The 24,459-nt window shown below is 46.4% G+C and overlaps 3 protein-coding genes and 2 long non-coding RNA genes across 9 annotated transcripts in view; 3 read left to right on the top strand and 2 right to left on the bottom strand.

Annotated features, from left to right (window-relative positions):
• Positions 1-2,018: 2,018 nt before the first annotated feature.
• On the top strand, positions 2,019-5,063 carry LOC148403312 (uncharacterized). The gene is made up of 2 exons (XR_015859386.1): positions 2,019-2,319; positions 3,896-5,063. It is a non-coding gene; the product is annotated as an uncharacterized LOC148403312 (long non-coding RNA).
• Positions 5,064-6,413: 1,350 nt separating this feature from the next.
• On the bottom strand, positions 6,414-10,642 carry tmem102 (transmembrane protein 102). Of its 2 annotated transcripts, none has more exons than XM_088380508.1 (6): positions 10,352-10,642; positions 9,088-9,299; positions 8,673-9,011; positions 8,410-8,603; positions 8,114-8,344; positions 6,414-8,004 (listed from the first exon to the last, which is right to left on the bottom strand). In XM_088380508.1, exons 2-6 carry the CDS (start codon positions 9,287-9,289, stop codon positions 7,411-7,413), a joined length of 1,560 nt encoding a protein of 519 aa, XP_088236634.1. In that variant the 5' UTR covers positions 9,290-9,299; positions 10,352-10,642; the 3' UTR covers positions 6,414-7,410. The 2 variants fall into 2 exon arrangements, with proteins under 2 accessions (XP_088236634.1, XP_088236643.1); XM_088380517.1 differs by having other exon boundaries at positions 8,114-8,326; positions 10,352-10,641.
• Positions 7,043-12,200, top strand: LOC148403314 (uncharacterized). Its single transcript, XR_015859382.1, has 2 exons — positions 7,043-10,581; positions 11,590-12,200. It is a non-coding gene; the product is annotated as an uncharacterized LOC148403314 (long non-coding RNA).
• tmem256 (transmembrane protein 256) lies at positions 11,122-12,636 on the bottom strand. Its single transcript, XM_088380531.1, has 5 exons — positions 12,320-12,636; positions 12,199-12,236; positions 12,035-12,115; positions 11,582-11,737; positions 11,122-11,358 (listed from the first exon to the last, which is right to left on the bottom strand). Exons 1-4 carry the CDS (start codon positions 12,396-12,398, stop codon positions 11,594-11,596), a joined length of 342 nt encoding a protein of 113 aa, XP_088236657.1. The 5' UTR covers positions 12,399-12,636; the 3' UTR covers positions 11,122-11,358; positions 11,582-11,593.
• A 4,815-nt stretch (positions 12,637-17,451) lies between these two features.
• Positions 17,452-24,459, top strand: part of nlgn2a (neuroligin 2a) — a 55,158-nt gene continuing 48,150 nt past the window's right edge. For 2 of the 4 annotated variants that reach the window (XM_088374934.1, XM_088374952.1), the window contains exon 1: positions 17,452-18,390. The gene's annotated coding sequence lies outside the window, so the exon portion shown is untranslated. The remainder of the gene's footprint in view (positions 18,391-24,459) is intronic. The other 2 variants (XM_088374942.1, XM_088374960.1) reach the window with 2 other exon arrangements.

Below are 24,459 nucleotides of genomic sequence, written 5' to 3' on the forward strand. Positions count from 1 at the left end.
CCCCACCTTCGCGAGTAACGCACCTTGGAAGAGCGCGTTCCCGCGGAGACGTGTGCACGTCTGGAACGCGATATCAATTTGGCCACCTTTGTCCAGACTTTGGACACCACTTTGATTTTATTCGCTATGGGAAAGAGGGGACGCAAGCGAAAAAGGGGGACAACCTTTGGGGTCACTTCAACCTACGTTTTAAAGTGAAGCCAAGTCATGTGTAAAAGTATTTTGTGTTTTTTACTCGACATCAGTCAAAATGGCATCAGCTCTTGACAACGTCGAAAACATTGGCTCACTCAATCAGCCGACATTTTCTCATCACATCAGGGGGGGATTGCTTGGGAAAAAAGGCAAATGAGCAGGTTGTCGCGGAGCAGGAAGGATGGCTTCCGAAAAGGTACCGGCGGTTTTTAACCAAGGCGGTGTCCAGTGGCGTGCGGGGACCATTTTTCAGCCCGGGAGTTTCAAATCCAACCGGCCCAATGGCAGGCGCACAGAATAGTGGAATACCGCCGCCGCGTCACTTGACTCCATTATATTTAAGCGCTGACCGACAGAAAATAAAAAAAAGATGATACATCATTCAAATATATAATAAATAGGCTACTGTAGCAGTTGAATTATGTTTTATGTTCAAGATTTTTTTATTCGCCACGATTGAGCGTGCCAAACAAGGAATTTGACTTTGGTACATCACAGCCTCTGTTCAACATTTAGGTGACTAAGAACACTCAGGACGTGTGAAAAATGACAAATATTCCCAAACATTCCTATTATTTTCCATGATAAACAGTGTATTTATCTTCTAAAATGCACGGTGAATAGCTAGGAGAGCATCCAAGACTGATAGTAGCCTACGAAGTAGCCCGTGTGGTACCCTAAGCCCCTAACTAAGCCTCCTCTGCGGTTGGTCTTCTTGAAAACATATTTGTGAGCTCGGCACACTTGGCAGCATAAAGCCTTTCGTTTTTGTATTCCAGCTTTATCCGCTTTTTCCCGTCCGTCCGTCCGTCCGTCCGTCCGTCCGTCCGTCGTCTAATTCACTGGCTCCACCTCTTTGGTACGCCTAGTGTCATCCGGTCATGAAGCTCAATTCGACTCTACCAACGTCAATGAGTGCGGGGGCGGGCGGTTGAACATGCAATGGTATACCCCAACGCTAGGCACGGGAAAGAGAACTTTGATGCAAAAAAGGTGTTCTATGACATTGTGTGGTGGATTTTGTTGGATTTAAAAAACAAACAAACATTGATTCAACGGAATTGGGTCGTAGCCCATAAATGATGGGCCGGCCCCACCGCCTTCCCTTCAACTCGCGTCATCCAGACGCACAAGCTACCTTGGACTCTACCGATTTCAGTGAGTGCTGGGGGTGGGTGGCATCGCCCAACTTGAGACACCGGGAAGAGAACTGCGATGCAAAATGGGTGTTGTAGTTCCTAAGATGGTGAAATTGAAAATGCATTGAATTAAAAGATAGATTAAAATGTAATTAATTTGTAGCCGATAAAATGATGGCCCCCACCGGCCCCACATGGGAGCGGCCCTCGACTCTCCCGATTAGCCAGCATGCCATTGGGGGTGTCTCAGGATCCCCCCCCAGGCACGTGCACTCAGTGCCTCAACTTGCCACCAGGGGCGGTAAAGGGCTCAACATGGTTTCCTCAGCTGTCACCATAAGTTGTTCAAAAATGAATAACATAATAAAACATAATACGATAGCTGTCCTGTGGTCTATGCTTTTAATGCAATTTTGGTGTGTTTCCTATACATTTGGATCATTTCCGTAGTCAAAATAGCTGTATTTCTTGTTCAAATAACAACGGGAGACGAGAATCATGGAGGCTGAGGCAGTGACAGGTAGTGCCTCTCAGGGCGTGCGTGTGAGCGTGTGCACCACTCACACGCACGCCGTGGTGAGCGCGTGCAAACGGCGCGTGCTTGCAGTCAGCGGGAAAAGGCGCGTGCCTTGAGGCAGCCAATACTTTTGCCTCAAAAATGGGGCGATAGTGAGCCACCACACGAGTAAATGCGAGAGTAAATTAAGAAGAAAAAGAAAAGAGAAGAAGAACACACAACAACATTCGGTGCTAACGCGTTGCTATTTGGCTTTATTTTGCCTGAAATCGGAGGATAGAATCTCGAAGATAAGACAGTTTTCAAAACTTGACTGTCAGTCAAAGCAAGAAATCTTAAAACCAAATCTGGAAGACCAACGCCAGATTTGCGAGGATTAATTCAAACTACGTTCCTCCCGGGACGGACTACAACACATTCGTTTCAAAAGGAGTGGTACTCTAAAAAAGACTTCATTTACAAGTAAAGGTAAGAATACGGCAGTGGTGTGTTTAAAAGTACAGTGGTGTGTTTAAAATATTAGATTTAATCAAGAATGGGATAACAACCATGTACGCTTGTAAATCTGACTTGTGAGTCAGTGCCTTCGCGTCATACAGTACGTTTGTGCCTCACCAACCCCAACCCTCACCGCACGTCACTGATCCCCCCCCCCCCCCCCCCCCACACACGGACATTTCTAATTTGTTGGATTGTCACTTTTTCTGCGTTCCCCACATGTCAGGCTTTATGCCAGTGCTTCTGAACCTGGGTTCGATCGAACCCCAGGGGTTCGGTGAGTCGGCTCCAGGGGTTCGGCAGAGCTGGTATGTCATTGCCCCGCCCCCGCCACGCCCCCCAGTCCGCGGATGGCCGAACACACCGGTAGCAACCACCCCCCCGACCCTGTCCGCGGATGGCCGAATACATCGGTAGAACCCCCCCACCCTCGTCCGCGGATGGCCAAATACATCGGTAGCACCCCGCTTTGTCCGCAGATGGCCGAATACACCGGTAGCACCCTCCCCCCCCCTTTGTCCGCGGATGGCCAAACATACCGGTAGCACCCCCCGCTCGTCCGCGGATGGCCGAACACACCGGTACCCCTCCCCCCCCTCAATAGGGGTACCGTATTGGCCCGAATATAAGACGAGGACTTTTTCATTGAAATAAAACTGATAAAGGGGGGGGGATGGGGTCGTCTTACATTCGGGGTCTAGACAAAGTCTTTTTTCAAACTTGAGTTTTGAAAAAGACGGGGTCGTCTTATAAGCGGGGTTGTCTCATATTCGGGCCAATACGGTACTTTGCCACCAGGCTCAAGACAAGTATCAATTTGGGAGCAAACAGTTCCTTGATATGTATCGGTGTGCCTGTGAGTTAGGTTTCGCTTTCTTTTCTCTGCCTCCACCCTTGTTTCCAGCATATGATGCTCAGGCCCTCTTAGTTTTCATTTAACACTGGTGCACCGTTTCCTTGCTGTCCTGAATCTTCATTAATTGGAATTTTACTCTCTGTGATTCCACCATTGTCCTTTTCAGTGACATGCACTCACTCATTCACGAGAGCACCTAAATGACCGTCCGACTGTGTGTCTATGTGCGTGTGTGTGCGTGCGTGCGTGCGTGTGTGTGAGAGAGAGTTAGGTTTCGTTTTCTTTTCTCCGCCACCTTCCTTATCTTGGAGCCTGAATTTGTTCCCGACATATTTCAGACAGGCTGCTGCTGGTAACAAATGTTTCTCTTTCCAGCACTCTCAGGTTGTCTTGGTCTCATTCAAGGTCATTCAATGATGCAGCGCCTCCTTGCCTTCCTGAACCTTCCTCAATTCGAATTTTACTCTCTGTGATTCCACAATTGTTATTTTCAATGACACACACTCACTCATTCACGGGAACACCGAAATGAGCGCCCGGCTCACTTTTACGTGGCACCTGCAGGATGGCATCGGTTGGCAACAAGCAAATAGCAGAGCTACATTGCCACCAGGGACAAAACAAATGCCAATTTGGGAACAGACGTTTCTTGAATAGATTAGAATTTTTTTTTTCTTCTTTTTCTGCCAGAATGGAATGAGGAGTGCCCAGCTCAGCTGCTGCTTCGTTGCAAAGTCCTTGATTGGCCTTTAAAATGAACTCACAACAACAATAAGACAAATACCACTGCATTTCAGCCCCGCCGCAAAAGGTCAGAAGGTCAATGGCAAACAGGTGTCGCAAATTGGTGTGGGTGTTGATGACAACGAGGCTGGAGATCAAGGTGTCATGTTTGAGTGACTGGACACTTTAAGAGGAAGACGGTGCCCTCCGCTAGCGTTCCCCATCTGTCAGCCGTGGTGACCTGCAATGAAACACACGCAGCCAGCCAGCCAGCCAGCCAGCCAGCCAGCCAGCCAGCCAGCCAGCCAGCCAGCCAGCCAGCCAGCCAGCCAGCCAGCCAGCCAGCCAGCCAGCCAGCATTGCTTCGCACAAAAAGGGCCTAACAAGGATGTTTTGAGCACTGAGTACGTTTGCACCTATTGCATTTTCAAGAACTTCAGGGAGAGAGGTTCAATTGTTAAAACAAAACACACAATCAATTTAAACCCGTGCAGCCTTTTTTTTTTTTTTTTTTTCTCCAGTGCTTGAGCGTCCCTCTTTCCTGCGGTGGTGCAAAAGTATTTTAGTTGTGGCTGCAGCAGTCTGAAGGACCTTCTCTTTGCAAGTAAAGACTCAAGCCAAAAGAGGTTGGGAACTCTGCACACCCAGTAACTAATTGGGACATCTCGTGGCAATAGTTGGGATTTGTTTTGTTTTTTTCTGTAATTTTTGTTTTATAATGACATATTTTATTTATTTGATATACTTTTAAGATGTATTTTATCCGTTTTAATTGTTTTTTTTAAGCGGGTGGTAAATCACAATATCTTCACCCGTATTAGTTTTTGCTCCAATTTGAAATTAAATTCCTAATTTCTTTTTGACACCAGAGCTGATCTCATCACCAATTTTGAGTATAGTGGGGGGACCTCTAGTGGCCAAAACGGGAATTACAGTGACGCGACACCTGAGCCGTGTCGGTCCGGTGAGAACCTTGACGTCAGGCACGGAGACGACCATTATTTTGATAACCGAACAATCTCGCGATGTGTAATTTGTGAGCATTGAAGTCAGGGATGGAGCCAACGTCTATTTTGAGAATGTATTATTTGCTCTTGATTGATTGATCGTAATGATAAAAAGATGTTTTTACATTTACAGCCATTGTGTTTAAGATGCGCAAAAAAAAGAAAAAAAAAAAAAGAACGATTCAGTTACTGTGTTGGTCCATGACATTCATCAGCCGCCCGCATGCTTCCAAAAGAAAACCCGGCGAAATAAATACTATAGCCAATCGTTCGGGGGTGTGGGCGGGGAAATGCGTTGGGCAGACCAGAGCAGTGCCAGTGCCAAAAAACCCCCAAAACAAACCAAAAAAAAAAAACAAAAACAAAAGCCAATGCAACAAAACGTCACTTAAGGGATGCTGTTGAAGTGCCACTGCAGCTAAGCCAGCTGAGTTAGGACGTGCGCCCCCTGCTGGTGTTTGTCAACGCTACGAGCGGCGGCCAGAAGGGCCAAGAGCTTCTGTGCGCCTTCCGCAAGCTTCTCAACCCACACCGAGTCCTGACCTCTGAAACAGTGTGAGGGGCTGAAACAAACGTCTATAGAAAAGTCCCACCTGTCGTTTGGCAAAAAAGAAAAAAAAAGTCTCTTCAATTTGATTGAGAAGTGCATGCAAGAAAGTGTCGATGTAAATCCCACCTGTCTTTTGGCCACAAAGAAAAAAAAGTCCCTTCCATTAAATTGAAAAGTGCACGCACAAGCGACCGACATAAGCACACTCAGATCAAGTGTAACCTGCAAATCACCAGGCGAGCTATCAATCGATTGATCAATAGCTTTATTTTCATTCTATCTGTTTTAGGCTCAATGTTTTCTTTTCTGTCCGTTTTTGATACGGCTGAACGCAACGGTCGCTAAATGTCTTGCGTTACGAAAGCTCTCCCGAGGCCATTTGCGATACATAATAAAATACATCAATTTTATAATATTTAGGAGGCCGTACAATGATTTTCTCAGAAAGATTCGATTAAATTTTATTTGCATTATTGTGAAATGTTAATTATTAATTACATACTGTCCTGTATAACATTTGGTGACTGTACGATGGCTTTTCCATAGTTCTTCCTTTGCATATTTATGCTGGTGTACAGCACTTTGATTTGTGTCCATTTTTTCAATTTTCCAAATGTATTAACTTAAACTTCCAACAGTTATAGCCATGTATTCACATCCGCTATAAAACTAGGTGAAGTTCACTTAACGGCACTAACACTCTCATCTTAAACGATCGCTGTGGCAAAGCTTTTGTAAACAATTTGCGGTCTTTCGAATTTCGTTTTGGATGACGAGGGTAAGTTTTGCCCCAGCTGTTGTGGCGCTATAGGACCTTGTATCGGTCTTGTAGCGCCCTCTATTGACTAGAATATGATTTGCAGTACTGCTGTGAACTGTCCTCCCTTCTCATGAAATCCATCATCAATAATAACTTAATAACTAGATGTTTTGTGATTCAAATGGTCTTTATTTATTGATACTTTCAGCTCAAAGTGATCAAGCCCTCCGAATCAAGTGATAAAAATAAATACATTGAATCAGTCATGTTACAGCCCAAAGTGAGAACAATCATAATTAGCACTTTAGAGATACTAAAATGAACGTATCGAGTTTAGTAGTGCGAGTCTAAAAAGCAGCAAGATGACCAAGAAAATAGCGCCGAATGTACGCCGCACGATTTTGTCTTTGTACTGAAAATGCACCGCAGTCGACATTCTGCACGCTTTGGTAGTCACCACGCACACACGCACACACGGTAGCTTAACAATTCAACAGTTAAACACATCCAACTTGTAGAGAAACAGCAGCTTTGTTGCAAGAAAACAGATTCAGTCTTGTAAACTTGTGCCTTTCTTCACCCCGTATAAAATCAAGTCATCACATAGAAATTATTTTACTGGATGAGAGAAAAGACACGACCTTGAGAGAAATGACTTTTGTTTTGTGGGGGTGGGGGGGACAAATGCTGTGGCCGCTTCCTGTGTGCGAGTTGGTCTTTGGTACTTTCCGTTGTTCATCAAAGCGAAAGAAGAGCTTCCGTTTGGCAATGTAAGGATTCTCGGCCCCTGAGAAAGACGACCACAAGAGAAACGTCGGTGGACGTTAGCGAGAAGGGACGCGGAAGGTTCTCTGCCGTTACGTTACATTCGGGTCCATCATTCGCACGCTGTTCTTGCTTTCTGATTGTGAACATTACACGCTGATCATAAAATGGAAAAAGGATCAAGAAGAATCTCCCGTCCCGGCGGGGACATTTTAGGCCCCTATTTTTTGGAGCGTATGGAATTTAATCGGCCCGAGGCAACACTGAGGCCTCGCCGGCATGCCCCCGTCAGCGTCGTTAATGTCGGCTCGTTTGGAGACGGCACTTGTCTTGGCTCCAGCCCGGCGGGATCCGGGCTTGTGGACGGAGTTTCGGTTCCTTCGTCCATCTTCAAGCGACGTTAGTAGAACTTGTCGTCGATGCGGAAGTGCGGCCGGGTGACGTCGTCCGGGTTGAGGAAGACCGAGATGGATTTGCCGGGGTTCTCGATGACCAGCTGTTGCAAACGCTGGGCCAGCTTGTCCTCGGAAGGCGAGATGATGCCGTTGACGGGGTGGTGCCCCGGAGAGCCGTTGGCGCTGCTAGCCAGCTCCTTCTTGAGCTGGCCCGCCTGGCGGGCTTGGTCCAGAGCGGCCCGCAGGTGCTCGCTGGGATCGGAGCGCACGTGGGCTAGTTTCCGGGCCACCAGGAGCGCCTGGCTGTCCGTCAAGTGCTCCAGCATGTTGCACTGTGGCAGGAAGTAGTTGGGGCAGTTTTTACCCAGGATGCAGTGCGCCAGGTCATCCAGGAGACCCAGAAAGAGACGGCCGGGCGTGTCCGAGTCGAGGCAGGACAGATAGGCGGAGGGAAGTCGATCGCAGGCCCAAAAGAGAAGCGTGCGCAGGTGGTAGAGGCTGAGGCCTGCACGGGGACGGGCCAGGATGCGAGACAGCACCGCCTTGGCGGCTTGGAAAGCTTGGGCCATAGGGAACGGGATGCACTTCTTCAACTGGACCTGGATTACAGAACCCAGATGGATGGATCCTTTTAACCCTTATGACCGAGTATCTTTTCTATATATATTTATTTTTTCTTTGAGCACAATAACAAATACTGAATAGTACCTCGCTGCGGGAGAAGGCGAGCCGCCACTCCCGGTCGGGCCGCCCACCCAGCGGTGAGCAGTAAGGAAGCAGGTAGAAGCCCGCGATGGCCTCCTCCTCTGTGATTTTGCCGTCCCAAAAGTGATTCGCCGTCAGCCAGCCTTGAGCCACGGCAGGCCATCCCCGAAAGGACACCACAGGCAGGAGGTCGTACAGCACCCTGCTAGAGCCCGCCTGACCGAGGTCGGGAAACTGCTCGGTCATTTGAAGGAGCCCGACTCGGTTCTACGGCAGTCCCAATGAGCCCACGACCGTACCTGAAGGATGATGCTCACAAGCGGTCCGTTCCTCTCCAGTCGCTCCGGGGTGGGGATGCCCCTCTGGGGGCTTCGGCGCAGCTCGTCCACCGCCTCGCTCACCACCCCCCAGAACCAGTCTGTCACCAGGGTGGGGGAGAAGTAGCACCCATCCAGAGACTGAGGCGAGTCTAGCGACAGGATAGAGCCTTTTCCTACGCCAGGAAAAGGAAGGGATGGTGAATACGAAATTCCTTCAGCTTAGCCTTGCGCCTTCTCTTTACCCCTTTCCCCCTCTTCCTCCTCATCTTCCTCAGCAGGAAGTCCGCTCTCCTCCTGGCAGCAGACGCTCCAGCGGGACAAGATGTTGGAGTCGCACAGGCGCAGGCTGAGCCACGAGTGGCACGGCGGCGAGTGTCTCATGTCCAGCGTGACGGGCTGGTTGCGGTCGTGGAGCTTGAGGGCCGGCACCAGGAGGGTGAAGTCCAGGTCAAAGTCGGCACCTTTGGCATAGTTGCCCAGGTCCTCCGGATTCAGGTCCAAGACGCCCTCCCGTGCACCTCCGGACAGCAGCAGGTATTCATTGGCCACCGGGAGGCGCTGATCCACCTTCTGGACTAAACCTGAAGAAAGAATGGCTTTTTTTTTCCCTCCCCCAACTTGAAACCTCACAAGGATGAGCAAACGGATTTGACGCACCTAACATGTTGAAAATGAAATCTTTGGCCGTGTGGACCTCCAAGGCGGTCTGGTCGCCAAAGCCACCCTGCTCCAGTAGGACCAGCTCCGACACTTGAGTGGACAGCTGCTCCAGGGTCGTGCCCGAACGGAAGTCCACCTCGGAGAGCTTCTTGCCGGGCGCCGGGGAGCGAGGCGACACAGCGCTCATCAGGGACTCCATCTGGACAGCACTGAGGGTTTCAAACAAATACAAAAGACAAGCTCTTGTTTTTGGAAGGTCTGGAAATAATCTTTCTAATGCAACATTGGATTAATTGAAAAGGGTTTTTTTTTCTTTTTAAATTAATAAACGACAGTTAATTTTGGTTTAATGTTCATCCCATTTTAAAAAGACAGGACATTGTTTCAAATTGAGAGTGCAGAAAATCAGCTGAAATATTGATCAATCCTTTCCGAAGTGAAAGCAGACGTTTGCAAATGTGTCATGCTTAATTAACTCTGTAAAATTTAATTAGTCTGCCTCCTTGGAGGTCGGAGACTATTTACTTTACTGAGGGTAAAACTTCGAGGACTTTAATGATAAACGAGGTGTCAATATTTTATATAAATTGGTTGTCAAATCAATTATTTATATATCATTATTTATAAGCAAAAACATGTTTGCACATTTAAATACTCATTGGTACTCTGGTGCTTTTAGGCTAGAATTTAACGTGGGACATTTCAACCTTTTGGTGCATTCGCAAATTCAAACCTAAGTCATCTCAAGTTTTTATTGTTTACTCGACTGTGATTCGCATTGGTGGACATGACATCAAACTACGTGAGCATCGTAATATCCGAGCGAGCCACCACGCTATGCAATAGGAGTTTTCAAAAGACAGAAGTGCAACGTCAGCAACACGATTCGACTTGTAAACACGGCCTCTGCCCCTTCTTAACTTGCTAAATTAGCAAAATGGCTAAGCTAATCTCAAAGCTAATTAGCCCTCTTGGCATGAGTGCACTCTGGCTAATGTGGCTACTTGCTAATAGAGGCGTAATATGCGTGACATAATTGAAGAGAATGGTGTCGACAAACCACAGTCTGCGTTTGACTTGATCCACAGCTGCTCATTTCTTTTATCAGCCAACTTAGCCACCTAGCATGCTAGCTAACTTGACAGGTGGGGGGCGGGGGTGACACGGGCGGGGGTCCAAGTGGGCAGTGGGAACCCTCCAAGCCTCACAATCACGCAAGAGCCAAACAAGAACGCAACCTAAAGCTGGGAAGGAAGCACACCAGTCACACGGCAACTTCCTCGGCGTGGGGTGCTTCGCTGCCTGCGTCTCAGTCCGCCCTGGTCAGCTGTCATCTCCAACAAGTCCTCGATGAGCGCCGCTCGGTTAGAAAACGGCTTTTCCTGCTCGCTCCCCGGGAGAATCCAGCCCAGGGGGATTAAGCGGCGGAGGGTGGCACGCAAGCAAGCTTCTGCTGCTGCTTCTGACTGAGAAGGCGCTCCGCTCCGCGAGGTGAGGCTCAATGCGTGCGCAGGAATGCGTGGATTGGCTCCCACCTCGACTGTTGGTCATACACAATATAATTACGGTCAAACCAGGGATGGACAACTTAAATGTTGGAAGGGGCTTCATTTTTCGCCAGCACTTCCCAATCAATGAGATATATGGCAAAATATGTGCAGACTTGATTTTTTTTTTTAATTGGACCAATTTACGTGTATTAAAATTTCACGCTCAAATACGTGTATAAACGGCCAACTCAACATCAACTAACTCATTGCTCCATCCGGTTGACGCCCACCCCAAAAAGGTTTCTAATTACCAGTAGGTGCCACAAGGTGGCAGCAAAACAATTTTCTATGTGACATGGCTATAGCCCAACTACATGAAGCTCCTCCCCTCACTTCCTTGTCCCCAATGTGCCACAGTTTGACACAAAAGCGGTATTTTATTATTATACATAGCTTGGCTTAATTTATGTACATGCTTTTTCCCTAGAAAATCTAGAGACAGGTGTTCTACACACTATTCTACCTGTACCAAACTTGTGGAGGGGATTTATTTGTCATTTATTGTTGGTGCGCACACGCTTAGGTCATCATCCCTGAGCTGCAGCAAACAGAGGCCAGATGATTGGGAATATAAAAGCTCACATTGGTGTCCGCTCAAGTGAGGAATCATCAATTTGGAAGCTTGCTGGCGCTGACCATCATTTAAGTAGCTGCATGAGGAGCTCACGATCATCATTTGAGACGGGGTGGGGGGGAAGTTGTAGTCCTTAGGGTGTAACTGGAAGATATGGCAAAGTGCAGATGTGCATATGAGATATGAGGCTTCATTTGGCTCCCCGTGCATCTTATCTTACCTAAACCACCCTCGAAGTCTTACTTTAAAACCTGACATTCACTCAGAAATTTAGGTGAGCACATCCACTTAAATTGTTCCGAGTAAGTCATATTTTTATTCCAAACATCAAAGTCTATACATGCATTATTACATTATAAACACGCACACATCCAGCAGGTCAGAGAACGAGCGCCAGCCAGCCCGCAATCATCGCCATGCCTCCCATGGGGGCCACCTTACGAAGGCCGGGGTCTCCCGTCATGGCCTGGTGGTAGAGCGATCCGCAGAACATCCCCATCCCGGCGATCAGAAGAGTGCCGGCCTTTGTTATGACGAAGAGAAGATACGTTAGGATGGTATGGACCAAGATGATGTTGACAGTTAGTGAAGAGAGCTCCCACTTGTGCAATATTCATGACCAACTATGCAGTGTCGTACAAGCTCCAGACAGCTTTTTTTTCTTTTTGGACAAAAACAAAACTTTAGGATGACGCCACATGTTGTAACCCCTGGTGAGGAGCTGTCACTTTATTCAGCTTGCACACCAGAATTCCCATCACCTATTTTGCACATTGAAGGCAAATCGACTTATTTCTAGTTTCTTGAAAAGTTAACTCACAACTGCAGGTTTGCTGGAGTGAGCAGCACCCAGCAGGGCCAGGCTGTGGTAGAAATGGTACTTGTTAGCTGTTTCAAATAGCTGCACAAATACACAGGAAAGAGCGGTCAGACTAAGTTTGTCCATCTGAAAAAACAAATTGTCAATAAAAGAAAGCATCATACCACTCTTTGGTAATCATCAGGGTCACTGTGTTTAAAACCTGCAAAGATAAAGTGAAACAATATGTGAAGCCAACTACAGCCAAAAAACAAGTCGCAAAATTGGATGATATGGAATTCCTACCATGCGCCCCATATGCCCCGAGTGCCACTGCCGAAGCCCCAGAGAGAGCAGCGAGGCGGCGGACAACAACAGCGGTCATGGTCGCTTTGTTTTGAACCTCCCGAGCACAGGAAGTAGGCAAAGCTGTTGCCTTTACGTAATTCTGTTTTGCCAAAAAAAAGCCATACGACCCCGTTGCAAGTCGGTTGATTGTTTACTGTTTTATACTTCCTGTTTTAAGTTAAGAACTAAATCAAGATAAGTTATACCTCCCACTCATGAAAACGCCCACGCGTCGGACATTAACATTGCAAAATTGTAATTTTACGAGGTCTTTGAACGCAACAACATCGCACCGGGAGAACTTACTTCCGCTTCCGCTATTCGATGACGTTTAAGGTAAGTATGCAAGGATTTCATAAACGCCCCATTATTTTAGGAAAATTCTATCTTCATAGATTCAAATTTATGTGTAAGAAAATAACTTCAATTAATTCATTTTATTTTGTTTCAATGCGAACTTAATAGCATAGTTTGAATTCAGATTGATGTTTTACTACACTTTTTTTTTTTTTTTTTTTTAGCCAAGTTAAATGTATTCTTTCGTGCAATGGTGCCAACTTTAATTCACACGATCTCAAAGTGCACGTAACATTAAACATTTTTCAATCAACGTCACTCAGTTAAAAACGACCATTATCTGTCCTGGACATTATAGGGAATGCAATCACCACATTAATAACACCGTGTGCTTTCTTTCAGAATTCACATTTGAAATGTATTAGTCATAGAATGGCAGCATTATAGAAGCCCACGTTCCTCCGTGTGTATGAACATTTAATCTTCCAAAAACTGCCACAGCACCAAAGAAACGGCGCACACGGTTTATCAGTGTGCATGTGTTTGCCAATTAGGGACAAATATTGCTTGTAACCAATTATTGACAAACTAATTCCTGCGGAGAATTTACCAGAGGGAGGCGCTGTTGCGCTTGTAAGCGTGTCAGCATGGAGAGAGCCCCAGTGTCACCAAGCGTCGTCCTCAGGTGACTTTGAAACAGCAAGACCAAGCAATTCAATTAACACATTTTAATGAGAGCAGGATTAGTATCAAGCCTGATATGAGTCACAGGCCGTCACTGTTGACTGTTAACCAAGCTTGCGGAAAAGCTCCTTTTTCCAACTATTCATTTTCTCTACGCTTAAAAAAAACAAAAAAAAAACAACAACGCTAGAATATGCTTTTCTTTCATTGTAATGACCAATCTGGGGCTGATTTGAAAATCCAACTCCCATGTTATTTTTATCTATAACGATTAATAATAAACTTTATTATCAAAGTCAAAGTCAGCTTTATTGTCAATTTCTTCACATGCCAAAGACACACAAAGAAACCGAAATTTCGTTCCCCCCTATCCCACGGTGACAAGACATGGCCCACAACAGACAAACAAGTAAACAAGTATAACAAAAGCGTGCTGAATAAATAATGAATAAATATCATATCAATTATATCAATGTTTATATTTCAACAATACATTTGTTCTCCAAACAAATGTAATGCACAAAGGTGAACAAAAGGTTGAGCCACTTTGTGCGGCAAGCCAATACAATCCAAATCCTGGCCTTGTTTTTTATGTTTTGTGAGTTATGGCGACTTGGAAGACGTTTAACCCGACAAAGCGTGTCACAGCTGTTCACGTCAGAGGTTCACGCCATTCGTGCCGTTCCGAAGGAATTCGGAGGGGACGCTGCGAGAGGCGACAGAGACGGGCCTGTCCACTGACATTTTGTCTCGCTACTCAGGCTGTTGTGAGCTCAAAGCCGACACCGGTCATTGGCATAAACACAAAGTCACACGCAGCGGCCCAAAACGAACTAAATGTTCAACAGAGGCTGTGACGTACCGAAGTCAAATTCCTTGTTTGGCACGCCCAAACATAGCGAATAAAAATTCTTGAATCTTGAAAACGGCCTTAGGTATGCAAATTGTCACGTCAACTAACTGATCTACGTTTGACTGCAAAATGGCTCATTGGTGTGTTGTCCAGTGTCTCCGCAGTTACCTTGCAGCAAGTCACTTAGTTACTTTAGCGAAGTTACTGAGCCTTGATTTTCATAGTTTTTGAGTTAGATTACGTTACCGTAATTGCTGGACAACAAAACGCAACTCAATATAAACCGCACCAGCTAAAATTAGGGGAATATACACATATATATATATATATATATATATATATATATATATATATATATATATATACATATATATATATATATATACATATATATATATATGCACGCGCACACATACACGCACGCACGCACATACCTACTAGACAATATTTGTAATATTTCATTCCTCTCACTTCAAATAATTGTTATGCGTGCACACACACACACACGCGCGCGCACACACACACACACACACACGCGCGCACGTGCACACAGGCACACGCCCTCAGTTTCAGTTCCAGAAGGCTCCCCATGTCGCCGTGCAGGCTTAATTAGCAGCCTGCTTAAGCTCATCCGCATGGCTCTTCAAAGGAGATCAATGCAAATAGATGCCATTTCGCTACTGGCATCAATTAAACCCAAAATGTCCATCTTCTAGTTTTGGAAACTCAAGGGCTTTTTTTTTTTTTTTTTTTTTAAATCATGGGGGAAGCAATGTATTTTTTACATAATCCAGTTTAATTTTTACGCCAACTCCCATCTCGGAAGCGATGCTGTAAGTTCCATCGGCTATATGATGACGAGCCTGCCTAAAAAAATCTGGTTGTTTTGGAATTACAAATAATCTGTCATTGCTTCCCGGCGTACCTTGCGAGAAGGCTGAACCCAAAGTAAGCTTTGATGGTTCCTAAATTCACAAATGAGCAAAGATATTGATGAGGCGTGTCGTGACCAGTGCGGCTCCCTCGTTTAACGCGGCGCCGCTCAGTCGGTGTAATGGAGGCGAAAACGAGGGCAAGTTTTACATCCCCAGCCGCAAGCTTCTATACATCCAAAGTGCTTCAATTAACCGTGCGCTCGGCCTGAATATTTTTATTTTTCCTTTATTTCCTTCTTGAAATGAGCGCACCCTCAGATTTGTCTTGGCTGCACTTCTACGAGGCGGCGATAAAAACCAAGAAAATGAAAGCATCCAGCCAATTTAATACATTAAAAGTCATTCGTCAACTTTGCTGAGCTAGGCTGTTGAACTGGAAAAATTTGTTCACGGGCTTGAGAGTACAGGAAGAAAAGTTCAGTTATATTGAGATGGGGAGGGGGGGAGTGATTACGCAACCTTATAAACATATTAACTAGTCAGTTTTTTCGCGTTTTGATGGCGGTGGGGATGTTCGTTCCTTTGTGGGCGTGTCATGGATTCAACTCGGCGAAAGGTAAATGAGGCTGGCAGAAAACCAGCTTCCTGGTAACGCGCGGGGCACATGGGGCTGAAAGGTTAATGCTTTTTAGAAGATTGCAGTGACCAGCATTTGCAAACACAAATTACCCAATGGAGGCTCCAAATTGAGCTGTCAAGGTCTATTCTCAGTGGCGCTGCGTGAGTTTTAGCGCCGCTAAATAGACCTTGAAACATAAGGGGTCTCAAACTAAGGGCTGGGGACTCTGGAGGATCCTGAAGTCATAGCTTGGAGGTCCTTTCTGTCCATCTATCTATCTATCTATCTATCTATCTATCTATCTATCTATCTATCTATCTATCTATCTATCTATCTATCTATCTATCTATCTATCTATCTATCTATCTATCTATCTATCTATCTATCTATCTATCTATCTATCTATCTATCTATCTATCTATCTATCTATCTATCCATCCATCCATCCATCCATCCATCCATCCATCCATCCATCCATCCATCCATCCATCCATCCATCCATCCATCCATCCATCCATCCATCCATCCATCCATCCATCCATCCATCCATCCATCCATCCATCCATCCATCCATCCATCCATCCATCCATCCATCCATCCATCCATCCATCCATCCATCCATCCATCCATCCATCCATCCATCCATCCATCCATCCATCCATCCATCCATCCATCCATCCATCCATCCATCCATCCATCCATCCATCCATCCATCCATCCATCCATCCATCCATCCATCCATCCATCCATCCATCCATCCATCCATCCATCCATCCATCCATCCATCCATCCATCCATCCATCCATCCATCCATCCATCCATCCATCCATCCATCCAAGCAGCCACAGTGGAGCATTGAAGCGTCGAAGCTCCGTACCTCCGAGCGGGGGCGGCGGAGGGACGGCGGTGGGCCGTTTGGACTCAGCTTTCTCCCAGGCGACCCGTTACCATTGCGATGCTCGACCCGATTCTATCTTGTGGAAGGACATCGCCGTATACGGTGCCTGGTCACGTGCTCTGATGGGATCTGTGTATAGTCCAGATTCTTTCCTCGGTCTTCTGGAAGTGATGTGAACAGGTGTACCGACTTTAATGATATGATGATTAAAAAAAGTCAATCTCAGATGATATCAATTCAACCTTAGCAGGTTTGCCTGTCCCCTTGGCTGTTTGGCGCCTTGCTACAGTGACAAAAGTGGACCATCCCTACTGTGCTATCTGTGGATTACGAAGCAGTGAGTGATATGGCCCAATACCCCTCCCCAATCTTCGAAAGATTTTTATCTGGACTTTGAAGTGAACTCGTCTTATCTAGACTTTGAAGTCAAAAGGCTTGATTTACTCAGAACAGCTCGTTTTTGGATCTGCAAACCTTTCGTGGATCAGGCCCTAAGTGTGATCTGACGATTAGGGGCGTCCATGTCAGGTTGTAAACCCGGCGACTGGTGGCGGAGGCCGACGCTTGGCTGCACTGCTGCCTGTGTAATCACACATGTGCTTGTGTTGCTTCCAGAGGCGCAGGTGCCGCCAACACGCAGCTTTTACCATCTGCGGTGATGAGTTCAGGAACTGAAGCATGCTGAAGGCGATATGATCATCCCTCGAGGACCAAGATGTTTGTTTATGTATGTATTTATTTATTTTCTAATTTATTTATTAATTTTTATTTTCGTTCTCATTTTATTTTTTATTCATTGCACTTGAATTTTTTTTTATTTTTTGGAAAAATACGAAATGGACATCTGTTCCTTTAACGACATCTGATATCACATCGGAGCAAATGCGAGTGGCTGGTGGCGCTAGAAAGAAGAAAAATATAAGCGATTCCTCAGCCCGAATGGTTTCCATCCGCCCAAAGGATGCTGAGGCTGGATCACACGCTGTCGTATTGAGGTCATAGGCAAGCGTTGCCATGGCGACCCGCTCTCGCTCGGGAGGAGGACACTGCGGCGCGTGCACCGCACGGCGGGGGCGTGCCCAGCGAAGACGCGCACGTCACGGGGGCGCGAGCCGAGGCGGTTCACCTCAGCGGCAGGCAAGCACTGACCGCCAGTCGATCAGGAAACTGCACAGATTTCTTTTGGACCCTTCTGGCGTTCCGTCCTAGAAATTGGCGACGACAACGACGACGCGGAGGACTAGCAAAACCGAGCTGAAGCTGAATTGATTGCAGGTGGCTGCTCGGCGATGTATCCGCAGACGCGTCCACGCCGCTCGGCGGTTCTGTTGTGGCTCGACCGGGCCTCGAATTATTGAGCCCGATGTGGACCCAGCTGCCAGGCGGTGAAACGATGAACGAATGTGCTGCCGTCTTGCTGGAGGAGACGACGGAGGCTGAGCGTGCACGGATACGTAGAGCCTCCTGCTGATTATCCCCCTTTTTTTTTTTTTTTTTTTTTTTTTTTTTTATAAAAGACCCATTTTGATTTTAGTGTATGGGTTCAGTCTCCGGTGTCATTAGCCCGGTTCGACTCAAGAAGGGAGGGACTGCTGTCATTTTTTTTACTGGTGGATTCATCTCCCCCTCCTTCATTTCTAAAAAAATATATATATATTTGGACTTTTTTTTTTGTAGACAGTTTATAAACGCTTCTGCTTGAATGGACTTTTTGGCAAGCGGAGGACACAATCCGAGGAGACAAGAAAGGACATCAGTGAGAACCTGGCTCTCCACCAGCACCTGGGGGTCCCAAATTAACAGGTAGGATCAAGTGTTTCACACATCTTCATCGTGTGGTCTCTTTTCTGCTTCTACTGTTAAACCCACACGTGTGTATGTCCAAGAAAGGCTTGCCCGAATAATTTGTGCAATGATTACTCTAATATTTCGGGACGTGTTGACATCTGCCTCTGGCTTCATAGTGAAATGTGTTTCACGCAGTCTTCTTTCTATTCATTCACTTAAATGCAAATTGCCCTGGTCCAATGTTCATCAAGGTGCACACTGCGGCGACGTGTGTGGCACGCTGCTCGTCTTTAACGTCCACGCAGAGCTCGTTTCTTGCCCGCATGAGGAAACTCAAAACAGGAAACACCACAGCTCTGAGGGCACTGTCCCCTAAAACGCAAGCACGCAGCGCACAAATCGATGCACGGCGGCACAAAGAATGGGCCGCATTGATATGCCAAGCAGGCTGCTGTCTGTTGTGGCCCGCTCGGATCAACGGGGGCATGCTAGATGACAGGATTCAGCAGGGACAAGAAGACCTCTGTTCTCATCCGCAGCCTGGCTCTGCTTAATTGGCACCCCCCCCCCTTTTTTTTTGCTTTAATGCAGCTCACCTGCCCTGCCTGGATGGTTACCGCGGCTGTGAGGACAAAAACAGCCGAGTCGAAATCCTTGAAAAAGTCATCAAATGTTAAATCGCAATATTGAGTGGAGGGAGAAATGTAATTAGATTTTCATATATTTTTTAAATGGGTCAGCCAACGTTTGGACCGGGTGTGGTTTCCCCCAAGGTCCTCATGAGGATCCCACGGGCCTGTTCTAAAAATAACTCACCACTGCTTGGATATTGTGATTTTCTCGCTACATTGTGGGAATAATCGTTTGAAAATTTAAACAGCGTTGCATATTGAGACTTAGCTTCTCCCAACCTTGTTAAATCGTTAACATGATGAGTGTCTTCACTTAGAGCAATATCGTAATTATTTATAGCATAAATTGGTTGCCCTTTGCATTAATCAATACTCAAACACTGAAGCGCTTTCATTTTCAAAAAGGTTAGCGACCCCTGGTTTAGACCGTTAATATAACAACACTCGCAGGCATATATTCTTTATCCTCACTAAAAAAAACCTTGGTTGTTTTGGTGTGGAAGCTGCAATGATTGTCCTCAGAAACCATATTAGAGGTGAAAGACCATTTGGTCTATTTTTGCTTTGCACAATAAATATTTATTTTATCGCTCGGCCAAGACTAGAGTGCTCCTTCGCATCATGTAAGCACTTGACGTGCACGCTAACACGTTAGCCGTTAAATGAAAGCGCCTTGCTTCTTCACCCTTCAAGACAATATGGATTTGTGAGACTTAAGTGTGCAGCCAGCGAGGGCCTTTGTGTTTATCGCCTTTGGTCATCATTTCTCGCTGCTTTCCGTGCTCCCTGCGTGTTTGTCCGCCGCTTTCATCGGCTTCCAAAATGAGCCTCGACTGGCTTGTTGCACTGCAGTTTTGCAAACTGAAATGTTGGAGAGACTCGAGCGTTGTCCGTTGAATGGATGTTTTTTACGGGAACGCATTTTTATTGGACGCTGCTATGCCCAAGGAATCGCGGTGGCTTTTTCCTAGAAAAGAGAAAGAGCCTACGGCGAACGACAGAAACAATCAATTGAGCGCTTCCAGGAAAGTCGCGAAAGAAACATCTGATTCAATCTCCGTTGTCCGGCGTTTTATTCGAATTCGCTCATCCTGTCAACGGTGGCTTCGTTAAGAGGGTGGCTTGAACTCTCCGCTGTTCTTTTCTCGCCACCCTGGCTCCAAGCGGCTGACACCGGCCAGGATCAATGAACATTTGTTGGTCTTCTGCTCAAAGAGATAAACACGTGCAGGCAGCGCCACGGACCTCCGACAATCCTGCAAGAAGCATTTCGCGAAAGCGTGACACAGATGCCGAGGTGGCAAGCGGCTGCCGAGATAGCCGATGGGATTGATTGACAGTTGGAAGACCCCCGAACCCCGCCACCACCCTTGAATCGATGAATCGAGTAATCGACAGCTCTTTTAATAATCGTTTAGAGCACAGGTGTCAAACTCAAAGCCCGGGGGCTAGATACGGCTCGCCACATCCTTTTACGTAGCCCGCCAAGACAAATTGAATTCATGTGTCAATACGAAAATTGCAAATCGTCTTCACTTTAAAAAAAACAAAACATTTTTTAAATATTTGAACAGTTTTTACTAGTCTATGATTTGAAAACGAATTATTCATCGGTTTGTCTCGAAGCTTATACTGAATATGAGGCGTTATGGACATTTATTTGAGTTGACAGTTATAACGGCCCACCGAAGGAAACTATGACTACCATGCGGCCCTCAACAAAAATTAGTTTGACACCACTGGTTTAGAGCATTTTTCTTTAACCTACAGCATATGCGGCAAACCCAAGGCCCGGGGGCCAGATACGGCCCGCCACATCATTCTATGTGGCCCGCAAAGACAAATTTTGCTTTGTCATTAATAAAACTAAAAATTGTCTTCACTTTAAAAAAAAAAAAAAAAAAAGAGATATTGCTGGCAATTTTTATGACCATGAAATATTTGAACAGTTTTTACTCATCTCTGATTTCAAAACTACTCATCGGTTTGTTTTGTAGCCTTTGGCAATCATAATGGCCCTCCGAGTAAAACTATGACGCCACAAAAATGAGGTTGACACACCTTGACGTACAGAAAGTCAACACGAGTAGGGAAGGAGAATTTTGGGTGCCAGTCCGAGCTCCCATTTGAATACATCCAAGCTGCAAACGGAACTTTGAAATAAAATATTAGAGCCTTCCTGCCTTGTACGTTTTCACCACCTTAGTTTTAATTTTACGCTGCCACCCCCTCAACGCACCTTGAGCTACATTAAGACTTTGCATCAAACAATTAGCTCATCTCAAGCCCCTCATCGATGCGTCGTAGTGCCGCCGGGCTTCCGCTGTCAGGATGTCAGACCATAATGAAAGCGATAGGCCGGTTCTCACGTCGAAGAATCAGCTCGCCTCCTTTCGGGGAGCCAATTTGAGTGTATGCGCTTCGGCGCGTCGGCGGCTGACAGTGAAGAACGAGCGCCTCGGCGTCAGTGTCCAAGTTTCACGCTCAGCTGATGCCGAGCAGCCCGTGATGCTTGTTGTCACTGTCGCAATCGGCGGAGGATGAACAGCGACACGCGTGTGCGAAAACACGCAAACACGCCAGAGATGCTATCTCGTTTTTTTTTTTTTTTTGGGGGGCATCCGCTTGAAGGAAATGCACATTTTGTTTCGGCCTTGATATTTGCTATATGCGTGTCCGCCGTCCCTCAGAGAAAACAACTCGTGTCGGTTGAACCATTAATCTATGGCGCTCGGAGGCCGGAACATGTCCTTTGGTGACAAATGTTACCCAACGCCAGACGGCTTTTCAGCCCGAATCTGTTTTGCGCAGGTAGCAGTCGGCACGTAAATGTCAGCGGCTCACGCTGAACTTTACTGCGCACGCCTATCTACTTGGCCCGAAGCTTTATCACTCCGGTGGGAAAAATGAAGCTCGCGCCGTGTCCTTCATGAGTCACATCGGCACAATCTTTACCTGAGGTTGAAAGACCAAAAAAAAAAAAAAGCCGACTGTAACGCGGGCGAAGTAAAAGGCGTACGGACTCGCAGTTTAGAATTAGAGGAAGAAAGATGCGGGCTGTTGTCGGCCTAATTAGCCCTGCTAAGGGAGTGTAACCTTGATCACACGCTGGCGGCAAAGCAGATTGCCTCGCTGGGATGCGTGTTAGCGCGTATCGCCGGGAAACAGCTGCTAGGATTGGACGGGGACGCCGAGGCCGGCCGCTCGCTAAGCGGAGTGGTCGCATTCTTGCTTGCTGTTGAGGGTGGAGACGCAGGGAAGAAAGCAAAGTCGAGCTCCCTTGGCGCCAAAGTAAAACCACCTCGTTCCATTTGGGCTCCCACTCCGGGGATTTGGAGGCAAGGAATGGAGGAGACTATTTCAAAGCCTGCAAATTAGGATTTTTTTTTTTTTTTTTTTGCTGCGTGTGTGGGTCTGATTTCTACTTCCACCTCATACACTTTAATCTGGAATAAACATTCGGAATGGGGACCGGGGTTTACATCCTGGGTGCCACTATCCCACCCACTCATTTTAAACACTGCAAGTCAGCAGGATTTTTTTTTCTGCTTTCTGCTTTCACTTGAATCTGGAATAAACATTCGGAACGGGGACCGGGGTTTACATCCCGGGTGTCCAAATCCGGTCCTTGAGGGTCATTATCCCACCTAGCCATCTTAAACAGTGCAAATGAGCAGGAATCTTTTTTTCCTGGTTTCTACTTCTATTTTAGTCTAAACATTCCTTGAGGACCACAATCCCACCTCAATCATTTGAATCTGGTGTGTTAGAGAGGAGGTCCAACACCTAAAACACGCTTGAAAGACCCGAGTTGGTCTTAATCCCGGACAACCGATGCGAAACATGATCTTCCTGACACTTCCTCTTCCTTCCCATTGAGAATTTTGTTGATGTGTAAATATGGGAATCGATCCCCCCCCCCCCCAAAGGTCTCTCCAAGACCGCCCCGTGGATTGCCTCCTAGACAGCTTATTTTTACAGGACTTTGACAAATCCAAAAGAGGCAACGCCGTATTGATCCTCCGGCTGACATCATCACTAACATGAACAATTTCCTCCTGGGAGAATGATTGGGTGGCACCGGTCCATTTCATTTCGGTTTGCGGTGTCCACGGTTGACTCGATGTGCTCAAGATGTAAACGGTTGTCCCGGTTCTCCCCGGCCCTTCCCCTTGTGCCACTGGCCCTCTCCACTTAATTAACCCATTGATCAGGGCGCACATAAATTACCCTTCGAGAAAGGCCTTTAAAGAAGACTGCCGTCTCTTCACGCCTCTCACTCTTCGCAATTTGCTGCCGCGGTGCCAGCGACGTCCCTCGGCCAAACTCAGTTGTATCGTGATTTGCAGCACAATATATTTAGTGTCCGCCCCCTCCTTCTTCTTCTCAAAGACTGAAATGGTGGACATGGGATTCGAAGCAGTTAGGAAGTTGGGTGGAGGTCAATGCTGCTCTTGTACAAGCCCCTCGATTCATTAGGCTCACATAGCGCAACCTTTTCATGGCGGCCCTCATGTGGCTCAAAAGCTTCACCCCCCTCTCTTCCTTCCTCTCCATCTTTTCTTTTTGGCCTGTGCCTGACTCGAGTGGGACGCCGTGTCTCTGCTCGGAGATTTGCTCAATTAGGAGGATCTCGGAGGTCATTGTCGTCAAAGGCCCGCCTCTGTATTCAGGCTCCATCCTGCTTCTTGCCTCTTTTTTTTATTCCTGTTTACATCCAAATCTCACGGAAATGAGTGGATTAGATTTAAAGCACTGCTGGAAAATGTATTATCAAGGCAATTGTACACCCAAGACATCCAATTTAAAAAAAATAGTAAGATAATCGTTGAGGGACTGGCAAAGCTGTGCTGTTTTGACAGTGAATTAGAGCTGACGTTAGCTTGCTAAATTACTGAAATAAAACGGAACCATTCATTTCATACAAAACTGTAAAAATGACTTCCAAAATTGACTTCCAAAAAGTGAATTACTCCCCCGATAATGCAGTTCCAGTCAGGTTCTACATCTCACTTTAGGTTAGCCCTTAGCATAGCTCTTCTGTTTTCTGTGTAGCTTGGAGTTTAGCGGCGATAGCTAGCCAGTCACATCTTGTTGTTAGCTTAGCGCCTAGCATTCGCTTTGTAGTTCCCAAGCACCATTGATCAATTAGTCAATAGATATCAAATGTCTACCTGCATATACCCCTAAGCTAGTTGTTTAAAAAATAGGATGAAAACTGCGTATATGCTAGAAGAACTCCTCACTGGGCTAATTCGGGGTTAGCGTGGATACCATTTAAAGCTTCTTTCCTTTGAGACTGATGTCAATTTGTACACCTAATCAAAACCCCTGTTGTGATGGATTCTTTGTATCTTTCTCAACTTAGCATTATTCTCCCCGATAGCATAAAAACACACACAATGCCACACGCATCCCATGTGGTCGCCATTATGAAAGAAAGTGAAGATTC

The sequence above is a fragment of the Syngnathus floridae genome, chromosome 1 (genome assembly GCF_059516105.1).
Source record: "Syngnathus floridae isolate MCC-2025c chromosome 1, RoL_Sflo_1.0, whole genome shotgun sequence".
In the NCBI taxonomy this organism is placed as follows: Eukaryota; Metazoa; Chordata; class Actinopteri; order Syngnathiformes; family Syngnathidae; genus Syngnathus; species Syngnathus floridae.

Bases quoted from the DNA above. Each gene is read 5' to 3' on its own strand.
- tmem102 (XM_088380508.1), bottom strand. From the start codon at position 9,289: ATGGAGTCCCTGATGAGCGCTGTGTCGCCTCGCTCCCCGGCGCCCGGC. The intron at 9,012-9,087 runs GTGCGTCAAATC...TTCTTTCTTCAG, and splicing joins TTTCATTTTCAACATGTTAG to GTTTAGTCCAGAAGGTGGAT. The intron at 8,005-8,113 runs GTACTATTCAGT...TCTGTAATCCAG, and splicing joins TCGCCTTCTCCCGCAGCGAG to GTCCAGTTGAAGAAGTGCAT.
- tmem256 (XM_088380531.1), bottom strand. From the start codon at position 12,398: ATGACCGCTGTTGTTGTCCGCCGCCTCGCTGCTCTCTCTGGGGCTTCG. The intron at 12,116-12,198 runs GTATGATGCTTT...GTATTTGTGCAG, and splicing joins CTGATGATTACCAAAGAGTG to CTATTTGAAACAGCTAACAA. The intron at 11,738-12,034 runs GTGAGTTAACTT...GTCATAACAAAG, and splicing joins ACTCCAGCAAACCTGCAGTT to GCCGGCACTCTTCTGATCGC.